The 20,975-nt window shown below is 39.8% G+C and overlaps 1 protein-coding gene across 1 annotated transcript; it reads right to left on the reverse strand.

Moving 5' to 3' along the window:
• Positions 1-468: 468 nt before the first annotated feature.
• On the reverse strand, positions 469-15,644 carry LOC120109345 (protein ROS1A-like). The gene is given in 22 exon segments (XM_039123096.1): positions 469-1,031; positions 4,520-4,558; positions 4,657-4,771; positions 4,888-4,953; positions 5,150-5,289; positions 5,373-5,430; positions 5,517-5,553; positions 6,227-6,667; positions 7,249-7,331; positions 7,445-7,481; positions 7,638-7,706; positions 7,839-7,930; positions 8,021-8,105; positions 8,767-8,846; positions 9,431-11,042; positions 11,173-11,263; positions 12,097-12,582; positions 12,943-14,005; positions 14,007-14,857; positions 15,060-15,144; positions 15,228-15,291; positions 15,488-15,644. Coding segments are annotated over 19 exon segments (5,187 nt in total). The 5' UTR covers positions 14,385-14,857; positions 15,060-15,144; positions 15,228-15,291; positions 15,488-15,644; the 3' UTR covers positions 469-816.
• Positions 15,645-20,975: the final 5,331 nt, after the last annotated feature.

The following is a 20,975-nucleotide window of genomic DNA, read 5'->3' on the forward strand; positions in this document are numbered from 1 at the left end:
AAGGTTTCAGGGAATAAGATTTGGCTCAGGATTGGGGTTTTGGTATAGAGAAGAAATGGACCTAAAATGAGTGGCTGCGCTGATTACCTCATTCACATGTATCGACCCCTTTGAATTCTCAAGAGTGTCCGCAATAGATGAAGAACAAACAAAAATAATTCAAAAAGGCATAATTTTTGAGCTTTGCAATGAGACCAATATGCTGATGCAGCGTCCAAGGCTTAGGGCGACGCTGTTATGGTTACATTACTACAATGACATGATCCCCTATGCGATTATTCATTGTTCCACGGGTTTCTTTCCGCAGAGATGTCTTGCAGCTGGAGGATGTAAGTTTCATGTGCTTTCTTCAGCTCTTTTGATTTCATCATTTAGCACCACTCGCCTTCCATGTTCCAGCACCTTTTGCCTGTCGTGCAGTTAAATTGTTATGCAAGACAATTTGAAAGACGAGAAGAAAAAAAAATAGAAGTCAAGAGGAGTTGAAGTTCCTGTTCATGAAGCAATCAAATATTGTCTCAGCTGACAAATTGTTGTATGATGACCATTGTGCAATGCCTCTCATCAATTTCATGAATGGCAACTGAAAATTGATCCATACGGTACAAATTCAAATGGTCGGATCTTCGTTTATACTGAATGGGAAGGATGGTGAAACAACAAATCTGTCCACCTGTTATGCTTTTTTTTTTTTCCGACTTCCAGGAAGAATAGCCCATTTTCGAGCATGAAATGAAAAAAAATAATAAATCATGTTACAGATTAGCATCAGCTTTTCCAACCAGCCTGCATTTGTGACGATCGGTAGGTTAGAGACTAGAGAGGTGCCATAGATACATTTTGTCTCAGGTGTCCATGCTTCAGGTGATCGATCGTTGGCTGTTTTTCCGCATGGGGCTGCTCGTCTTCTTTTGCTGCGGCTGCCGCTGCCCTTCTATTCTTAGGTGCCTTGCTTGCTGGAAGGTGCAATCTTGCATAAAGGGGCTTCGGTGCCCTTGTTGTCCGGTCAAATCCCCTCACACAAACAAACCCTGCAAAACAATTGTTCCAGAAAAAAAATAAAAATAAAATAATTTGGTCAGGAGTTACTTCACAGGTATTTTTGCTTCTGTTGGCAGGAAGTACGCTTAGTCAAAAAGGAAAGTATGCAGTTTTTTTTTTTTCGGCTGAACTAATTAAAGCTTAAGATGCAGCTGTCTATCACTACTAAAAGGTAGAATTGCTATGTTTTACTTGAATAAAAGCTTGCAGAAATTTTGACAAGATCAGGTCTCCATGCGCCTACTTGGAGCGCCATCTCTTGACTACGAAATGCTCAAGCCAGTTTTTCTAGCAAGCACACAGAAACTCACCCTACCATCTTGTGGTACTGTTGTCACCAATAAATCTCAATATCTTTGTTCTGCCACCTGATGCTTGTAGATGCCTTAGTGCCAGACCAGTTAAGCAATGTACATTTCTGAGGCTCTATTTTGTTGTAACTACCTCTGTTCTGTCCTTTGATTGTTGCCTTTGCGGGCAACAAAACAATCAACCCTGGATGGGGTATATGACGGAGTGCGATAAAAACTATCCACAAAGGGCAGGCCCAAGAAACAAAACACACACACACACAAAAAAAAAAAAAAGAGCGAGCGCGCGAGACAGGACTACGCCTTGCTTATTATTATCATGGGAAGCCCGACTTTTGAACACTCCAGTATTTAATATTTTTTTATTTGTCAAACACGGAAGCGGAGTCCTATTTGTGCAAAACATCTCTTCAATTCATCTTTTGTATACAAAGATATGTGCAAAACCCTCGCGTGTTACAATTTGAGAATGCTTCGTGGACTCGAAAGATATCCATGGACCATGGGACGATTTGATTCTTTTGTACAGGCCAGGGCATAATGGGACCGGGGCCTAACGCGTAGGGCCCGAACAATAAGCCTGGCAAAAAAACAGCACATCGTTTTCAGATCCCCACAAAGAGCAGCAAATGCGAGCCGGATAATTCTATGTTGGAAGTTGGAACCAATCAAGGTCTGCCATATATCGAATTTGAGGGCAAGCAGCCTCTAATTAGAGGTTGTATCTCTTAAAAATCTATAATCCAATGCAGAAAATATGTTTGGTTACTTTGTTTCTATTTTTTCTTAACAACTTTCATTATTTCTTAAAAAAGTAGAAGTGAAAAGAATTTTTCCTTCCATTTTTTTTAAAGTGGGTTTGCATCCCTCTCTTAGCCCCTCCATCCGACCTCCCTATGATCTCCGCTCAACCTCTCCATATTTGCCTCATGCACATCATCAAGCACGTCACTACCGTTAAGCACACCACTACCATCAAGCACATCACTCACTCTTATTGCCAGTTTGAGTCCAACATCGTCCTCACGCCACTCGGCCCATCTCCTCTCTCTCTCTCCTTCTGTTAACCTCAACATGGTCGAGTGGCTCCTCTTATTAAAAAATTAAAAACAACCAAACATATTACCTGTCGTCAGAAATTTTTTAAAAATGGAAACAGAATTTTTGTTTCCAATGTTTTTTAAAGAAAAAGAAAGGGACAATGATGCCAAATGCAGACCACTTTTTTCTCTTTCCTTCTTTTTTTTTCCCCCTGAAAAGTTGGCTTTAGAAAGCTACAGAAGTCGCTTTAACATCCACACTATAAGGATAAAGTTGAGGTCTTCGGCCCCTCTTCACCTTTAGTCTTTCCCATGTATGACAAGTCTCTCTCTCTCTCTCTCTCTCTCTCTCTCTCTCTCTCTCTTCCCCCCCACCCCTGGAGAGATCTTACTGGGTTTCGGTTCTTGGCTCTCTCCATTTCATGTCCTGGTAGGTGGAATCAGCATGGAATTGGGGAACTTCCAAAGTTCTCGATATATTTCCAACATTAAAATTGGAATCTAAGCTAACACATCCTGCAATTACTGAACTGTAAAACTAAATAAAATAGCCTGCAATCTGTTCTTAACTTTTTATATATAATTCTTTTCTTTTTATTATCTTATATAATATCTATTCAAATTAATGCTCATTTTTTAAGTAAACATGCATTGCATGTGTCAGTGAACATGCAGAGTTTAATACCTTAGATCTTGGTAGATCCTACTAGGATCTGAGTCTTGACAATGCTGTTGGATCAAAATTTGTCTATTTAAAGATTCATACCATATGCATATATACCTCAACTCACATGTCAGTGATGTTGATGGATGTACTTCTAGCTGTTTGTGTACATGTTGATAGTGCAAGATTCTAAGAACATGTTGCTGTCTATGACTGCAAGCTTTATTGATGTATTCTAGGATGCACAAGAATTGCTGAATGTGGCTTGAGTGCTGGACCATTTAGAAACCATAACGAAATAGCTTGGTGCTAACAAGTAAGAGTAAAGGCATAAACTTTTCTAAGAAAAGTACTTGAGGGATGGGGTAGAGCTAATCATTGTTATGAAGAATAAAATTATAGAAGTTACTGGATGATTGTTAAGCTAATTATGTAATGATACCAAACCCTAGAATACAAAAGGATTTCCAAGGTACCCTTCCTGGCAAGAGGTATCTCCAATTAGTGTATCTCTCTTGAAAAATTGTCCATATACTGGGAGGTGCACTATAAACTCATGGGAGAGGCAGGATATCAGTAACTTTTGCAGATTGTTGTGTTATATTTTCTGAAACTTTTGCACATTCATTGTTACAAATTCCATTGAAGAGTTTCCATTAACAAGAAGGTAAGGGCTGAAGAAACAAGCTGAAGAAGCCTTGGGAAGAAGCAGCAGAAAACATTTTGGAGATGCTTTCTATTGGATGGCATTGGCCTTGAATAGGAATAAATGAAAAAGGAAAGTGCATATTGCTGAGCCCTTCTATTAAACAAACTATATCTTACACCAACTGTATCTAAGACATGCATAACTGCTGAGCAGAAATAGTGATTCGTTACCTGAAGATCTACAAACTAACAATCAAATGCACAAATTTAGAATTGGCCTTTTCGTACTGTTACATGTTATTATTATTAAAAAAATTATGGATAATACTCATTCTGCAAAGTCTACCAGCAGGTAAAATTGATCTTAACCTTTCCAGAACTTTGAAATTCAACTGCTTGTCCTATGAAATTCTCATTTCATTGTATTGCATTTCTTTGCAGTCATTCACTGTAGCATGATTTATTTTCTTGAAAGGAAGAAACTTACTGATTAAAACAATTTATATTTGATCTTCAATTTCAGTATAAAAGTGCCTTGATATAATTGTTTAATTAAATATCAGTGTCTCATTCTTATCTTTTCATAGTAGAGCTAATTGTCCAGAGAGCTAAAGTTTAGTATGCGGTAGTCATATTAAGGCAAACACCTGCTGTCCTTTAAAAAAGGATTTAATTCTTTTATTTCATTTTTTTAATCTCTTCTTTCACCTTTCTATGTTCTTTCATAGGTAACATCTTAAGGAACTAGTTACCGGTTCTCATATTTAATTTCTATAGAAGCTTTGAGAAGAAAACAAGCAGTTTTCATTACATACCTCTCCAAAAGCATTGCTGTATTTCTTCAGTTGTTAGACCTAGCAAGTGTAGAAACAAGGGATCAGCATCTTGTCTTAATCATTCTACATCTGTAAGCCATGTAGACTTCAAAATGTGTTTGCCATCATCTAATTACCTCTAAATATAGTTGGTATCGAGGTTCCACAATATACTGTTCGTCTAGGCAGGCTCCATATCCATTCCCTAGGAACATCAATTGGGTTGCGGCTAGTATCATGATCTGCAAATACCTGCATCAGAGTATTGGTTGTGAGAATTGTATGGTCTAATATAGACAGGGAGCCACAATTATTTACAAGAGAAAACTCACTTAATCCTTTGAATCTGTCATCAGAATAGTACTTACCTCGTTAACTTGAAAATAGGTGCCGTTGAGTGGAAAACTTCCTCTCATTGCTGTTCGACATGGAATCTGTTTATTTTATTTGATTAATAACATAAAACTGAAATTAATCTGGGCATAAATTAAATTTGATCATTAAAAAGTAATTTACATTTTTGCTTTTCCTTTTTTTTCCGTTTTCGTTTTTCATTTTTTTGTGTCTGTAGAGTTATATCTGCTTATAGTAAACATCTGCAAATTACCGCAGAAAAGCTGTAAACATTACCAAAAGTGTGCCTCTGACAGTTTGAGCTTGTGCTTCTCGTATACTATTGCAAGCAAAACATGTTTTCCTGTCGCATAGTTTGCCCGTTTCTTGGGAGTTGCAGAATGCCTTAGGTGGCTCAGTAGATTGTGCAGTTTCACCTATCTCACATTTCACATGAGTAGTCAGACTGTGTTTAAGCACAATGCTGCAATTATAGCTATTGCTGAGCAAATATTCTTGCCTGGAGTCCATATGGCCAGAAGATAGAAACAAGGATCATCAGGCTCTCTTGTGTCCAACTGTAATACATTCAGGAGCAAATGGTCAATGTTTAAGTATTCTTTAGATGATGCAAATTGTCATCTGATTAAAAGAAATAACTCACTCCTTCCAAGAGAGGGTGTGAATCTGGAAGTTCATAGCTGCAACAAGGAAAATGGTAAGTTAGCATACACAAACAGCACCTTGCAGTATTTGACCCTATACAATGAGTTTAACTGTCGTAGCCACACTGGAGAGACTCTATCCAGATTTCTTCGCTAGCTGGTGGGCTGTATATTGGGGTATCAAATGAAATGAGGAGTGCAAGCTTTCGGCTTGAGAAAATCTTGATCCAAGATCATTCCAAGCTAAACAAACCAAGCTTGAACCAACAAAGCAAGCTCAAAATAATTACAACCCAAGCCAAAAATCGACCCGGCTCGCTCAGGTTGATAGGACCTGAATGTGTTTATATTATGATATATATATTATTTAGACAATTAACTATCTATTAGAATATCTTTTGTTTCCTTGAATCAAGTAATTGTTAATTTTGGCTTGAACCAAGCCTCAATCAAGCTTTAATTCAAGCTTGAACTAAGCTTGTTTCATGCTTGAATTGATTTCAGATCAACTTAGGATTGTCGAGTTGATTGATTAGGCTCGCCATTGGGCTCAATTGGAAATTAAGCTCGAAAACTAGTGAACAAATCAAGCTTGATCTTGGGGTTCAAGCTCAAAATTAATTTCAACCAAGATTGATCAAACCCAAGCTCAATCGAGCTTGGCTCATTTACACCCTTAACTGTAAAGGAGAGGAGCATAAATACATACACTTGATGTTCTGTCCGTAGGCGGCTCACATTCTTAAGTCTCGGCATGGGAATGGAAGCAGCTTCAGGTGTTATAGCAACTAAAGCTTTTGACATATCGCCATCTTGAATATCCATATTGTTTGCATGCATATAATTCTGTAAATTTTGTGCAAACTCTTCAAGATTGAGCTTAATAGTAGGAATTTCATCAGGCTCTTCAAAAAAGGCATCTTCAATTGCACTTTCTTCGGTTTCTAGGCATTCAGCTTCTGGTGTGGCTGGTTCTTCAATGATGGGCTCGCAATTATTAAAAATAGTTCTTTCTTGTGAGAATGTGCTCCCCTCAAGTTGAGGTAGGGGTTCTAGGTTGTAAGCAGGTGTACAACCATTCTCAGAAGCAACTGGAATTGTTGAACTCACTAAACTTTTCTCTTCCAGTCCCGGAAGTGCAAGCCTTGCACTGCATTATGTATGGATGCTTTAGTAACTTCCCCTTTTTGCATTATATGAAATAGTTAAAAATACAGCATGAAACCAAAGTATAAATTTTATAATCCAAACATCATACATTTGCACAGAAGTGTCTTTCCAAGGACTTTAAGGTGAAAACATAACTATGTTTTGGACTATAATGCAACAGACCCCAGCCAATATTATTTTCAACTACAGAAAAATAGAAGTGTATTCCTGTTTGCTCTCATTTTCACATATGCAGATTTTTCTCAAGGAAAAAAGTTCAAGATTGAATGCGACTTCCAGTTGGATTGACACAATAAATGAGCTAGATTTTCTAAATTCTGGAGACATTGGTAAGAGTGCTGCTTCTTTCTTGATCAATGTCAATTATGGAATACATATATATTTATGAACTTGATATCAACCATTATTTCTGTATGAATTCTACATTACTCCAGTGTTTTGCACATGCACTTGCATGATACCAATTTCATTCACCATGGGATGACAAACGCCATTAAAAAAAATCCCTTACATGCAAATATTACTGCTTGTATGGTAATGTATATTACTTCAGTAACAAACCTGGCAAAGGCACTTGCAAAGTGTTTGCACTCTCCTCTCATTGGGCATGCATTACAATTTGGCTTGCTTTTGGTACAGAAAACCTGCACAGAACTCATAATTCTCATCTCATGTTAGCACGTAAAGAGTAAACTATTCCCTCATATTTAAATAGAATATTTATTGTATAATCTATTATTTAGTCCATGAGCATTACCTTTCCAAAGGTAATCATTTGATAATGGAGCTCATATCTGTGCAGTCAAGTATATGATTAGAATAAGAAGGTTTAAAGGTATAGCTTTTATACAATAATAGTTAGAACAATTCTGCCATCCTTAATAATATTCTGCCATATGCAATACTTTTGAATACAAATAAATTTTTTGGAGTATGATTATGGAATTTACAATGTCCGCTGGTCAAGCTTACATAGCCGAGGCCAGAGATACTTCTGAATGGTCTCCAAAATAGGATACCTTTTAGGGAAAATGAAAATAGGGTTAGATTCTTCATATTGGACATTTGCCATATGCATTTATTATGTGTCTCATGAATCATGATAAAATAAATAAACAAAAATGTATTAGCAACGAATTAAACATACTTACAGCTCTAAAAGATGTAACTGAAGGGACTCGGGAAGGGGCTGAATTGGTACCCATCCCAGTCTTACACATATGCGGCCAACATTTGTGTCAACCTTGTCAGTAATGTGGGAAAAAGTACCCCTGTAAGATTTAAACTCTGTACAGTTTTCTCTGCAAAGGAATTGTTTAAAGAGAGAACTTACTGGAAAAGCTAGATGATGAAGCGTCAAAAGGCGAACACATTCCACACTTTTCAGTCCCAATCCCCGTATACTTAGGAGGTAGTCCCTAAATGCAGCAAAACATTTAGATTTCTGTAAGTTCCAAATCAAAATTATCGTTTTCATGGGGTTGGTCAGAAATATCTATATTCAATGCTGAAGATGATATCCTTAATCAACAGCCCTGTTTTGTATATTTAGAAGGGGTTTTCCACATTCTCCTCCACCGTTCTTTTCTATTATAGCCTATAACCTCTGCTTATGTCACTATACTGATTTTCGTGTGGCTACACCTGGCACCCTCTCTTTTGGCAAATTCTGGCCCCTCTTTTTTTCACAGGCAACAACGTACCTTACCCTTATGGGTCGGGTCAGTACATGCCGCCCCGTACCACCTGGTACTGAAAACCCACAGGGTCTGGTTCCGAGACTCCAATCCTTGGTTGTAATAGTTATAACAGTAACCATAGTCAATAAGCTCTTATTGCGTTATTAGGAATCTTTGCCATTCACTCAATAATAAGCCACATCATCAATCAAACCAAGCCTGTACAAACTCCAGGACATGTTATCGAAGTTACTGAATAAGTAGAAGTTGAAATCGACTAGAAGGTACTAAAAAGGCCAAGTTGCAAATATGTCTATTTCGCTCATGTCTAAATTCCTAGGTTCATGTGTGTCGTAATGAGAATACCAAGCACATTTTGTAAAAATATTTTTCATCTTACTTTGCTTTTTCTGGTTTAACGTCTCTTAACCATTCAAGGTTGATGCTTCCATGATCTCTAACCAGTCGGATGAGAAATTCCTGTGAAGAAAACAATCAACAATGAGTAGTATTCATACGTCTTCTAAATGCATGGATTAAGCAGTTGACTTTGAAATAATTTTTATAAAATCTTTTTTTTAATAATTTTCTTTTAGTTTGTTGTGAATCAAATGAAACATCTGCAACTGTATATACAATTTGTATACTGCACCATAGAAAAGTATGTTATGATGTATTTGTGACAAATATGGACTTACACATACTAACTTGTAATGCTTTTCTTCTAGTAAAAACTTAAATATGTATTGTAATGCTTGGAGATAAATGTCATTATCTGTAATAGATATAACCTTGAGCATCATTTCAGCATTAAGACTCCAGCTTATCACTCAAATCACAATAATATTACTTTAAAACTTTGAGGCGGTGATTCCAGACCGATAAAATTTTGTATTGATCTTGAATCTTGGGGATAAAAGAAGTTGCAATGTGTCATTATGGACCTTAGCTGAATCAAGGCCTTTTACTTGACATGCATTAGTTTTGATGAATTGTCCCTTATCCCAGCCGTCATCAAGAGACTTATCTGAAAATATCAACAATTGAGCTGTCTGGAAGCATACCTTAATCCGCTCTGCCAGCATGTTGTTCATTCCACGCTCTCTAATAGTTTCAGATATCTCATTTACATCTGCACACTTTACTGCTTCCCAGTCAAGTGAGTCCATTGTCTCATGGCTTCTCTCTTGATTGGCACCTTTGTTATATGCCTCTTTTCGCAAGCTATCCCAGTCATAGGTCTTCTTTTTTTCACTCTCAACCTTTTTCTTCTTTGCTTTTATTCCATTATTTTCTGTGTCAGATGAAACCTTTTGGGAATTATGGTTTTCATTTTTAAAATTTGATTCAACTCCCTCTGCAACTTCCAATGCTTTCCTTTGATTGTTCTGTAAGTCTGGAGAGGTTTGCTGATTCCGAGAATTCTGCTTCTGACATAGTAGAACTTTCTCTGCATTTTGAGTGTTTTCAACTTCGAAGTTTGCTTCTTTTTCTTTTTGCTGCAAGTTCTGAATAGACTCATCTTGCAAAGACAAGCATTCGTGGAAAACTGATTTACCTAATGAGGCCCCAGTTCTCTCCCTTGGGGCATTGTTATTAGAGCACTTTCCAATGCAATCTGCTGTTTCTAAGCTGGTTAATGGTTGCACAAGTTGCTTGCTTATTTGTGCATATGAATTAACTGCAGGTACTGTTTCAGAAGTTATTATCAACTTCTGACTTATAGCTTCAATTGCATTGTTTGCAGAGGGACCACAATCCGAGTTGAAATTATTTGTGTTGGTTATCCCAGAAGCAGTTGAGGATTGATGAGATCTGCTCTCACGCCTTACTATTTTGGCATTATGCATTCCCACCAATCCAGAATTTGTGAAATTATTAAAATTATAAAGCATGAAAGGAGCACATGACGCCCCCATAAAGTCGCACTCTGATTTATGGAAATAAGAATCAGATGTGTCAACTGATGGACATGCACCTTCCAGTTTTTCAGATCGATCCAAGACTGTTTTTCTCTTGTCAACATCCAATCGTGCAAGCCTGTTGAGGGAATCTGTTGAGAGAATCCTTTCATTACCATGACTTCCAAGTTCTGCTATCTGTAGAAGCTCAGTAAATGAAGTTGAACTGTCCATACCGTTGCACATACTCCCAATTACCAATTCTTCTGCTTCAAAGTTGGACAATGAGCTTGATCCATTCAGATCAGCTGTCTGAATTTGGTATTCTGAATAGTATTGAGATGAAATAACAGAGTTTTGGGATGGAGCTACATCCTCCACTAACCTTTTCTCTTTGAGTTCTGCGAAACTTGTATTTCCTTTCACTATAGCTGGAATGCCTCTCCTGCTATCAGACGATTCATGACCATGTTCTAGCTCTCTTTGATGTGCATTCCAACATTTTCCTTTTGAATAGTCCGCTGTAGCACCTCCTTTATTGCTCCCATATGATTCATTACCGCTAGCCCTTTCTTTTTCTCCAATAATCAATACAGAATCTCGGTCATATGATTCTTTATATAACATGTTTTCCTGCCACTTAGTGGCATTTTCAGAAGCATTAATGCATCTTTCTTGCTGCTCTTCAGAAGTGTTCATTTTTTCTGCATCCGACCTCCAATTATTGGCCCTTGACTTTAAAGGAAATTTTGCAGCAAGAGCCATGAAGGCAGAACTGGAAAAATTAATAAATAATAGTGAATAAATAGTTCAGGCAAAAGAGAATGCCAATAATCAAGCTTGTCATGCTGTCTCATATATTTCTATAATTGCCCTTACCAACCATTCCAGAATGTTGATCTTACCTTGAAAGATGGTCTGAAACATTCTGAGTAAGAAAGACACCAACAACTGAGTCTACAACAGATCCTTTCCATTGAGAGAAGCGTCTGTCGCCTGCCAGAGAGCACATTTTTGCAGGAAGTTAACAAGACATGCTCAGTTAGTTACATTGGTCAATAGTAGTGGGTAACATGCCACGGGTATAGAAAACATTCTCACTTGTTACAACTTTACTGAATGGAATCTCTTTCCCTTATCTATCAAATATAATCACTGTATACTGTGATTTAAGATGTCCTTAGTTTGTTAGCTAAAATATTACCATTTCAAGTTCCTATTTATATCTTTTCCCATTAAATTGTTTGGCCAGAGATATGACCTGCCTCCATAGAATGAACTAATATAACTAAGGACATCATTGCTAATAAATATTTTATTCAGTCACAACTGGGATACATGGAGACGTGCATCTAATCACTGCACATCTTTGCAGTTCCAATGGGGACTCATGATTGGCACTTTGAGGGTACCAAAATGAATCTCTTCAATGCAATACACAAAGAATCAGCACAGATAGATACTTTTTCCCATAGTTTAGAAACTATTGATTTCTATTTTTGGCAGTCCACTATCCATATGAACTAACATTGAAGCATTCTCACCAGAATGATCATTAAACAATTTGGTTATAGCATAATGAGTAAAAAAGATTGGGGAAAAAAAGAAACTTACTGCAATTCCAAACCTTACTCCTCCATGTGATGTGGAGTGATTTATTCTGAGGTAAAAGTAGTTCTTCTTTTCATGATACCCACTTTGTCCTCAAAACTAACAGCCTACTTTTCTTACATTTGGCGGGTCATAAATGGAATAAGCACAGTAAAGGGGTTCACTATAACCCAAAGTAAGCACGGCTTTTAAGTCAAACTAAAGATAGGTAACAATACCTTGAACAAGATGCATCCGGGCAATGAATGAGTCTACACGTCCACAGAAAACTCGCCTTTCTTCTTCCCACCACTTCTCTTTATCCATATCTGTTCCCTCATCGCGGCCTTCCTTTCCCATCAAAAGCTTCCATACCCTATTTGTCTCTGAATCCAGATCAACTTTGGCCCGAGAGCGACGTTTCCTAGCAAGATTGAGCAGGCCCTCATATGGAACGATTACACCACCTCTTCCATCATAAGGAATGAGAGCGTTTTGTGCTTGAGTTGTAGCACCATCACGGCCCCTGTTTATATTTAGACATTTCAGCTTCTGAATGATATCATCTAAAGGATTGCCATGTGGTACTACTGCTCCTAAGATTCCACTGCCATTAACTGATTCATTGAAATTGCTGCTGCTTTGGCAGTCATGAATGTGACTGGGTTGGAGAAATGAATTTTTTCTTTCTTGAATTTCCTGAAGCCGGTGCAGTTGGCTGAGCACTTTTTGTTCCAGGTGAAGATTCAGAATCGTATGTAGCAACCTCATGGTCTTGCAAAGATATTCTGTTGGTTTTTGAGGATTTGGGATTGACTGGATGATCTTGTTGCTTCTTTGTATGCTTTTTTGGTTTCATTTTCATGTTGGTCTTTACAACAATGGCTTTCCATGGAAGGCTGCAGTTCGCAAATCTCACTTTCCTGACTATCATTGCCTCCTAAGGGCTTTCCTGGAGATGATGGCTGGTTGTAATCCGCACAAATGTGTCCAGTTTGCTTTACAGGTGTTGTTATATGTGTGCAGTCCATGCTACTGTATCTTACAGGTGTTGAACTGTAGTTGCAGTCCATAGTGGCACTAACAAATGTTTAAATTATGGGCCTGAACTGATGCTGTTGATCTAATGTTGCTTTCTGATCGATCAAATGACAGCATGCACTCTGAAGCTTGCTGTTTATCGAGGGCAATCAACCTTTGTGCATCAGCAAAAATAAAGACTTCAGAATTATTTGGCATCACCTGATTTATTCTCCAATTATTCAGGGGCATATGTGTCATGGAGGAAGCACTGCTTGTGAATCTGTTCTGTCCACTTTGCTCATTCTCTATTCTCCTTTTTTTGCAATTCTCAGAAAAGTAAGGGTTGTTCCTGCCTTTATCATGACATTCACTAACCCAGTCCATCCCGTTATTGGCATGTGTGAAATTTATACTTGCTGAAAACTGAGGATTATCAACATAGTTAAGGTCTCTTTTTGTTCTTTTCATTATCACATCCGAGATTTTTTTATGTGAATCGGGCTTGCTCTGACCAGTTTCTTGAGACCTCTCATGGTTGGCAGAAATATTCAGGTACTCATTCTTCCTAGCCAATTCGTGTGGACTTTCTCTAATCAAATCTCTTTTAGAAGGCCGAGGAGATATGGTCCTGTTTTCTGGCATTATTCTATAACCATCCAGCATTTCATTTGTCCCCATCATCTCTCTTCTACAGGGTTGAAGAAGTGGTGTTGGGTTTTCAGCCAAGTTTGCATGCTGATTCGGCATTTGATTCGTTGAACTGTTGAGATCAAATGGGGTTCCCGTTTGAGAGTTGCCCAGCACTGCTTCCGGTCCTTGAGAATGTACAGTTGATTCTGTGCTTGAGGTCATAGTAGGCCCTGCAACACATTTCTCTTGAGCTTGAGATTTGGCATTGCATGTAAATGCTGATGCTGATCCTACACAGCCATCTCTTGCTTGCAAATCTTCTGAATCAAAGTTCAAACACCGTCTGACAGATTTAGTCCTGCTTATATTGACCAGATGAGCAATTTCGCCTAAAGCACCTGTGGGGTTATCCATAGAGTTTTGGACCCTGCTCTTTCGGACATACTTCCTCTTACCCGATGGGTTTTCTTCTTTATTCTTGGCTCGCTTAGGGGGTCCGAGGCTTGGGAGTTACTGGCTTTGGTGTTCTGGCCTCTCGAATAACCTTGGGCCTGTGCTTCTTCCTTTTAGGCTTCTGCTGCGGTTTCTTGTTCAAGTCTATTCCCTGATTTTCTCTCTCACTATGTTTCTGAGCATCCAGTTCTTGGGCAGGGGCTTCCTCAGATGATATAATTGCATTGACTTCACTTTGCTTTTGTTGGGATGGAGCTACCTGAGATGGCAGTTTGGGCTCTGAAGAAGATGTACCTACAGACTTCAAAAAACAAAGCTCCATCTGGTTCTGCACTGGAGGCTGCCATTTCTGAACCTCCTTGTCCTGCATATCTTCCTTCACGACTCTTTGTTGCAGGGAAGAAATTGTATGTGATGTCATTACATGCTCCAAAGAAGATGGTACTGTAGGCTCCAAAGAAAACCTGTCTGAGATGGCACTGCAGGCACAGGTGAAGATTTCACTCTAGGCTTTAAGAAGCATGGAATCTGCTTTTGTGTTGGGGATTGCCAATTCGCATTTTCCTCATGCACAACTCCCCTGTCAACCGTTTGTTGGAAAGATGCTATTTGTGATGGCACTAAATGCTCCGAAGTATATGACATTACAGGCTGTGAGAAGCATAGTTCTGCCTGCTTCCCTACAAGAGGTTGCCATTTCCCTATCTCCTGCATATCCTCCTTATTGACTGTTTCATTTACCAAATCTATGACTTCCCTAGGGAGGCGATCTTGAGAAGTTTTTTTTCTTCTCCACAATCATAGGGGTGGAAGGCATCACCTTGCTCGCATCCATGTTTATTGTGTTCTCCGGGAAGGAACTAAGATTTGGGAGAACAGAAGCAGGATATCTATCTGTCAAGATATGAGCAGGAGAAATTAACTACAAGAAGAAGAAAATGGATGATGGGTTCTCATCTTTACATCCAAAAAAAACAAATTAAAAAAAATCACATGAACCTAGAGAACCAGCTAACAGGCAATTGATTTTGATTACAAATTATTATTTTAAAAGGAAAAAGAAGTCACTGAGGTTTTGATGCCAGGTGGTTGCTACCATTGTAAATGACTGGGTTCTGTGACATCTTCCCATTTAGTGAGAATTGATTTGGGGGAACAGACAATTCCTGACTGCCATTAATCTGTGCAAACATAAGCGGAGTTAACAAAATGCTATCTTGCTTGCAATGGCTACATCTGATGGCAAAGGCATCACTCTACTCACACTCATGCTTACTGTTTTCTCTGGCAAGGAATCAAGATTCGGAGAACAGAAACAGGATATCCATCTGTCAAAATACAAGCAAGAGAAATTACTTATAAGAAAAAATAGAAATGGATGTTGGGTCTTCTCGTCTTTACATCCAAAAATCAAAGAAACAAACCACATGAACTATACAAGATAACTGTCTATTGATTTAGATGACAAATTACCATTACAAAAGAAGGAAAAAGGAATTAAGGGGGGGGAAAAAAGAGACTTACACTGAGGTTTCAGTGCTGGGCGGTCACTACCATTGTAAAGGACTGGGTTCGATGACGCCTTCCCATTCAGCAGCAATTGATTTGGGGGCACGGATAATTCTTGGCTGCTGCTAATTTGCGCAAACATGAGCGGAGTGAAAGATGCTATCTTGCTGGCAACCGCCTGCATCAGATGGCGAAGGCCATTGCCTTAATCAAATCCACACTTACTGTTTTCTCTGGCAAGGAATTAAGATTCGGGAGAACAGAAACAGAATATCCATCCTTCAGGATACAAGCAAGAGAAATTAACTATAAGAAATGGGAATGATTGATGGGGTTTATCCATCTTTAAATCTGAAAACAAAGAAAAAAAAATCACATGAACCTAAAGATACCAGCTAACTAGTTACTGATTTAGATTACAAATTATCATTAAAAAGGTAAAAAGAGAAGTTAAGGGGGTACAAATAGAGACTTACACTGAGTTTCTGGTGCCATGCACTTGCTACCATTACAAAGGACTAGGTTTCCTGATACCTTCCCATTCAGTAGCAATGGATTTGGAGGAACAAAGAGTTCCTGGTTGTCACTGATCTACGTGAATATAACAGGAGTGAAAGATGCTACCTTGCTTGCAACCACTGCATCGATGTGATCTGGGAGGCTTTTGTATGGCATTTGTATCCATCTTTTGGTGGATTACCAAAGGCCAATGCTCGTGATTCGACATTTTGATAGGAAACTTGAGCATCATGAGCTTGGTTTGCAAAAGCCAATGCCACTGCCACACTGTTCTTGAGATTCCGCAGCTGGTCAGCATAACTCCAAGAGTTGGAGGAATCTCCATGGAACACACTTTCTTGAGAGAACTTGCCTATACGGAGTCTAGTGGAGGCATCCATAGATTTCGGCCAATTCGCCTAAAATGTTGGTTCCTTTGGTTGTTATTTGGGATCAAGGACCTCTTTATTGGGATAGGCTTGAAAGGTGTAACCAGAACCTAAGGATTTTGGAATCTAAAAATCCCTCTATTGTTCAAGGGGAATGCCTTGTCCAAAGTCCATGCCAAGCTAAAAACTCGGAAAATATTTAATCTTTCTATTTCTCTTCCACCTCCTACTACAAACTATCATTGATCTTGCCAACGAGAACATCAGTGCCTCCTTCATCTTCATTACAAGCCATCTGCCCTTCTTCAAACTCCATTGTCTAAACCAAGGATTGCCGAACCGGGGCCGTACCGCCCATTCGGGCCGAACCGAGCCAATCCGGTCCTCTGACCGGTTGGTTCGGGCATGGAAAAACGGTTTCAGCCCCATAGGGGCTGGAACCACAGTAATTCCGGCCAAAACCAGTTCCGGTACCGGGGCCGAAACCGGATGGTTGCCGTCCGGTTCGGCCAGGACTCGGTGCGAACCGGTCGGTTCGCACCGAGTCCGATAAATTTTGCCACAGCCGGCGCGCGCCTATGGCATTTTTTGGGAAGGCCTTCTTTGGCTTTTTGGCCTGCGCATTCGGCTATAAAAGTCGGATGGCATTGCGAGGGAAGGAAGAAGGCCTTCCTAAAATTGATTCAGGCCGAAGAGAGTGTTCTTCTCTTTCCAAAAAGATACAAATTATATTGATTCAGGCTATCAGAAGGAAGAGCCAAGGTAATTAAGATGTGCTTTCTTTCCCTATCTTCTTTCTTCTTTTTTTTTAGGGGCTTTGAAAAAATAGCTCAAAAATTGATTTGGGCTTGATTTTTTTATGTTATAGATCTATGGACGATGTGTATGCTGACATAAAAAAATTATCGTCCTCATATTAATATTTTTATAATTTTAAATAATTAATAAACTAGCGTACTTGATCGATCTGGTGTAGAAATGGAGCCATCAAAGAAAAAGAACCCCCCCAGAGCATAATATTGGCTAGAAGCATAGGCAAATGCTAGAGAGCCAGCACCAGTGGTTAGTGCAACTAGCTGCCACCAGCAGTTCAAGAAAGGAGGGGTAAGCAGGCTGACAGCAGCACTTTGCTGGTAATTACTCCGATGTAGCTACGTGCCCCAAATGCCCACAGCAGGTTCGGTTGCTAATGAGAAAGAACCTCGCTGATTTCAAAGAAGCGAAGGAGAGCGCTGCAGAAGAAGACGGAGGTGGAACGCCGAGCCGGCAGAGCACCTTCCTATCACTCCAGGGAGTCAGAGGAGGCCTCCCCTCCAGATAACGAGAAGGCACAGATCAGGCTACCATGCAAACGGGTCTAGATTATCAGTGGCAGCAGGAGAAGGTGGCCAAACATAGGGCTCGATTTGGGCCCCCCGTTCTATGAGTCGGGCTCCGGTTCTGCAAGAAGCATGCCAGATCCATAGTTGCAGAAAACCTCCTCAGTCAGGGAGGGCGTCAGTAGAGACGGTGACTGGGATTGAATCTATCCTGGGTGCTTTTGGTAACCAAAAAAAATCATCCAGAGGGATCCACCAGGAGCGTAATCCATGATTTAGATCCGCATGCATTTTCCAACAGAGAATCGAAGCAGCATAGGGTTGACTCAACGCTGAAGAAGGATAAGAAGAAGGATATGTGGCAAGCTATTGGATCCTAGTTCCATTTTAACCACATCCCAGCGAATATAATAGACAATACGTACTACAGATCTGTCATTTTCTTCATACATGTTGTCGGTTCCAGTGTAGATCCTTCAGGCCCGAAGAACATCTACGATGAGCTTCTTGACAACAATAAGGAGCTAGAGAAATGGATTGCCTCCTACAAGAGCAAAGTGGCCCACATATGGACTGACTGTGATGTGTGATGGTTGGACCATTCCTACCAACAGAGCATCAACTTTCTGACATACTATGATACGAAGACTTTCTTCCACAAGTCGGTTGATGTTTCGGATCAGGTGCACGACTCCACATATATCCTCAAACCTATTGAGGAGGTGATTGATCAGGTAGGAGAGGAGAATGTCATGCAGATCGTCACTGATAATGGATCACAATATAAGATCGCCGACGGATCTTGATGGAGCGGCGACCACATATTTTTTAGACCTCATGTGCTGCACATTGTATCGACCTCATGTTAATGGATATTGTGAAGATCCGTAAGGTGCAGCATACGGTGAAAATAGCCCAAAGCATCACCAAGTATATTTATAACCATAGTTGGGTCCTTTCACTGAAAAGGTTTACAAAAGGAGAAATTTTGAGACTATGAGTCACACAGTTTGCTACCAAATACGTTGCACTTGATACCCTTCTCGAGAAGAAAGCAGCCCTACATCAGATGTTTGTCAGTACCGAGTCGCAGAAAAGTAGATATGCCCAACATGGCACCGAAGGAAGCAAGATTGAAGGCTTGGTGACGAAGCAGACATTCTGGCAGCGGGCCATTGCGATAGTGAAGGCTATCAAACCATTATATGAACTGCTGTGGACCATGGACAGTAAGAGGTACCCCAGATGGACTTTCTGTATTACGTGACGGAGAGGACAAAGGCTCAGATCATGAAGGCAGATCCAGCCCATGCTCAGGAGTATATCGACATCATTGAGCGGCGATGGGACTACCAATTGGGCTAAGACTTGCATCTAGCAGGTTAGTAAGAACACTAAAAATTAGACTGCTCCTGTACGTATATAATTTTACTAAGACGGTCACCTCTATGTGCAGCATACTATCTGAATCCCCAATTCCAATACAACATACCTAGAATTGATATGGATGACGAACTTCTGGCAGCTCTGCGTAAGTATACCGGTATCTTATATTATTAACATAGTACGACATAGTTTTTTTTCATAAACCAAATTATTTAGAGAGGGCAGCAACAGCTTTGGACAGCGAGCAGCTATTATGGATAAGACAACTATGAATCCAAATATGTTACATATCAGGAGGACATTCACCTGGCGTTAGATAGTTACTAATATGGTACTAATATCTCTTTTTCTTCAATATTGCTGTAGCTGAATGGTGGATTCATTTTGGGCTGACCGCAAAAAATCTTAAGCGGATAGCTATCCGGATCCTCTCTTAAAAGGTCTCTTCGAGTAGCTGTAAGTGCAACTGATCCACCTTCGCCCTCATCCACAGCAAGTAAAAAAACCGTTTGACATAGAAGCGCCTCAACAATCTTGTATATATCCACTACAATCTGTGGTTGAGGCTAAAGTGCATTCTGAAAGAAGTGAAGCTCAAGTATATAGATCCGATCCATAGGGCTTTCGTCGATGATAACGATGATCCTATGAGCGGCTAGCTGTGGGCCAGCAGGAGGAGCTGGAGCTTGACGAGGCAGGATCGCCTCCACGACTTGCCAGCTTCATAACCAGCGAGGCTAGAGTCAATGCAGAGCAATGGGACAAGCACAATATTCCATGCATTCTCACAGCTAATCAGCCGCAGCCGCAGGGAGCCAATCACCTACTTTTTTCTCGTTTGAGACATCCTCTCAAAGAGATGATCGAGAGATGCTCAAACGAGGATACTACGGTACTCGATCGACTCGATCGGAAGGGCGACATAGCCAGAAAAGAGGAGCACGAAGGGTAAAAAGACAGTTATCTAGCAAATCAAAAAAAATAAAAGGCCTCAATGGAGAGAAAGTGAAGGACAGAAGACCACTGCTTATGAGATACAGGCATACAGCCGAAGGTTGGTTTTCGATACACCGGTGAGTCCCACTTTACGCACGCTACACAAGATAGGGACCACAGTATACGATCTGATAGAGCCCGCGAGGATACGATTGCATATAAGACAAAATCCTCGAGATCATTCAGGAGGACACGATGCAGTTGCAGAAAATTCCGCATGTGGAGTAGGATCCATAGACGTATCAGTTCTAAGTCGTATACTAAATCCTATTATCTGCAGCCACAACAGCCTATAATCCATATGGATGTGGATATGAATATAGTACGTCTGAAGCATCTTCAGATGGCTACTATCCTATGCAGTCCGAAGCATCTCACTGGTCGAATTTTGCTGCCGACATATTCAGATAGGCCCTTCCGCAGCCGTATTATCAATTAGAAAACACCTCTCAGAGCCAAAGTTTCAGCGAGAGATCCGAGAGTGCTTATAACCCGACGCGCGTTCCTCATGGTTTGAGCATACAAGACTACAACGCCGCTTGGTTAGAAGGGTAGGTTGATTTACGTCCTTATTATGCTGATGATTCGGATATCTGCGAGAGGCATCGCCACTCAACCTGATTTTAGATATCCAAGAGTGCTTTAAAAGTATGTAATTGATTGTATCTAATTTGAAGATATTTTATGTTGTTTATTTTATGATTTGTATCATTTTAAAGCAATATGATGCATCATCTAGCTTAAATCGGGATCATAAAAACATCAAAAAACATCAAAAAAAATCAAATTATACTTAAATTTATAGAAAAAGTTTGAAAAGAGAGAAAACTCCCAAAATAAAAAATGGGGCCAAGAATTGTCGAACCGGACCGCGGGCCGACCGGTATATACCCGATACCCGTTTGGCAATCCTTG

Source organism: Phoenix dactylifera, unplaced genomic scaffold, assembly GCF_009389715.1.
Source record: "Phoenix dactylifera cultivar Barhee BC4 unplaced genomic scaffold, palm_55x_up_171113_PBpolish2nd_filt_p 002065F, whole genome shotgun sequence".
In the NCBI taxonomy this organism is placed as follows: domain Eukaryota; kingdom Viridiplantae; phylum Streptophyta; class Magnoliopsida; order Arecales; family Arecaceae; genus Phoenix; species Phoenix dactylifera.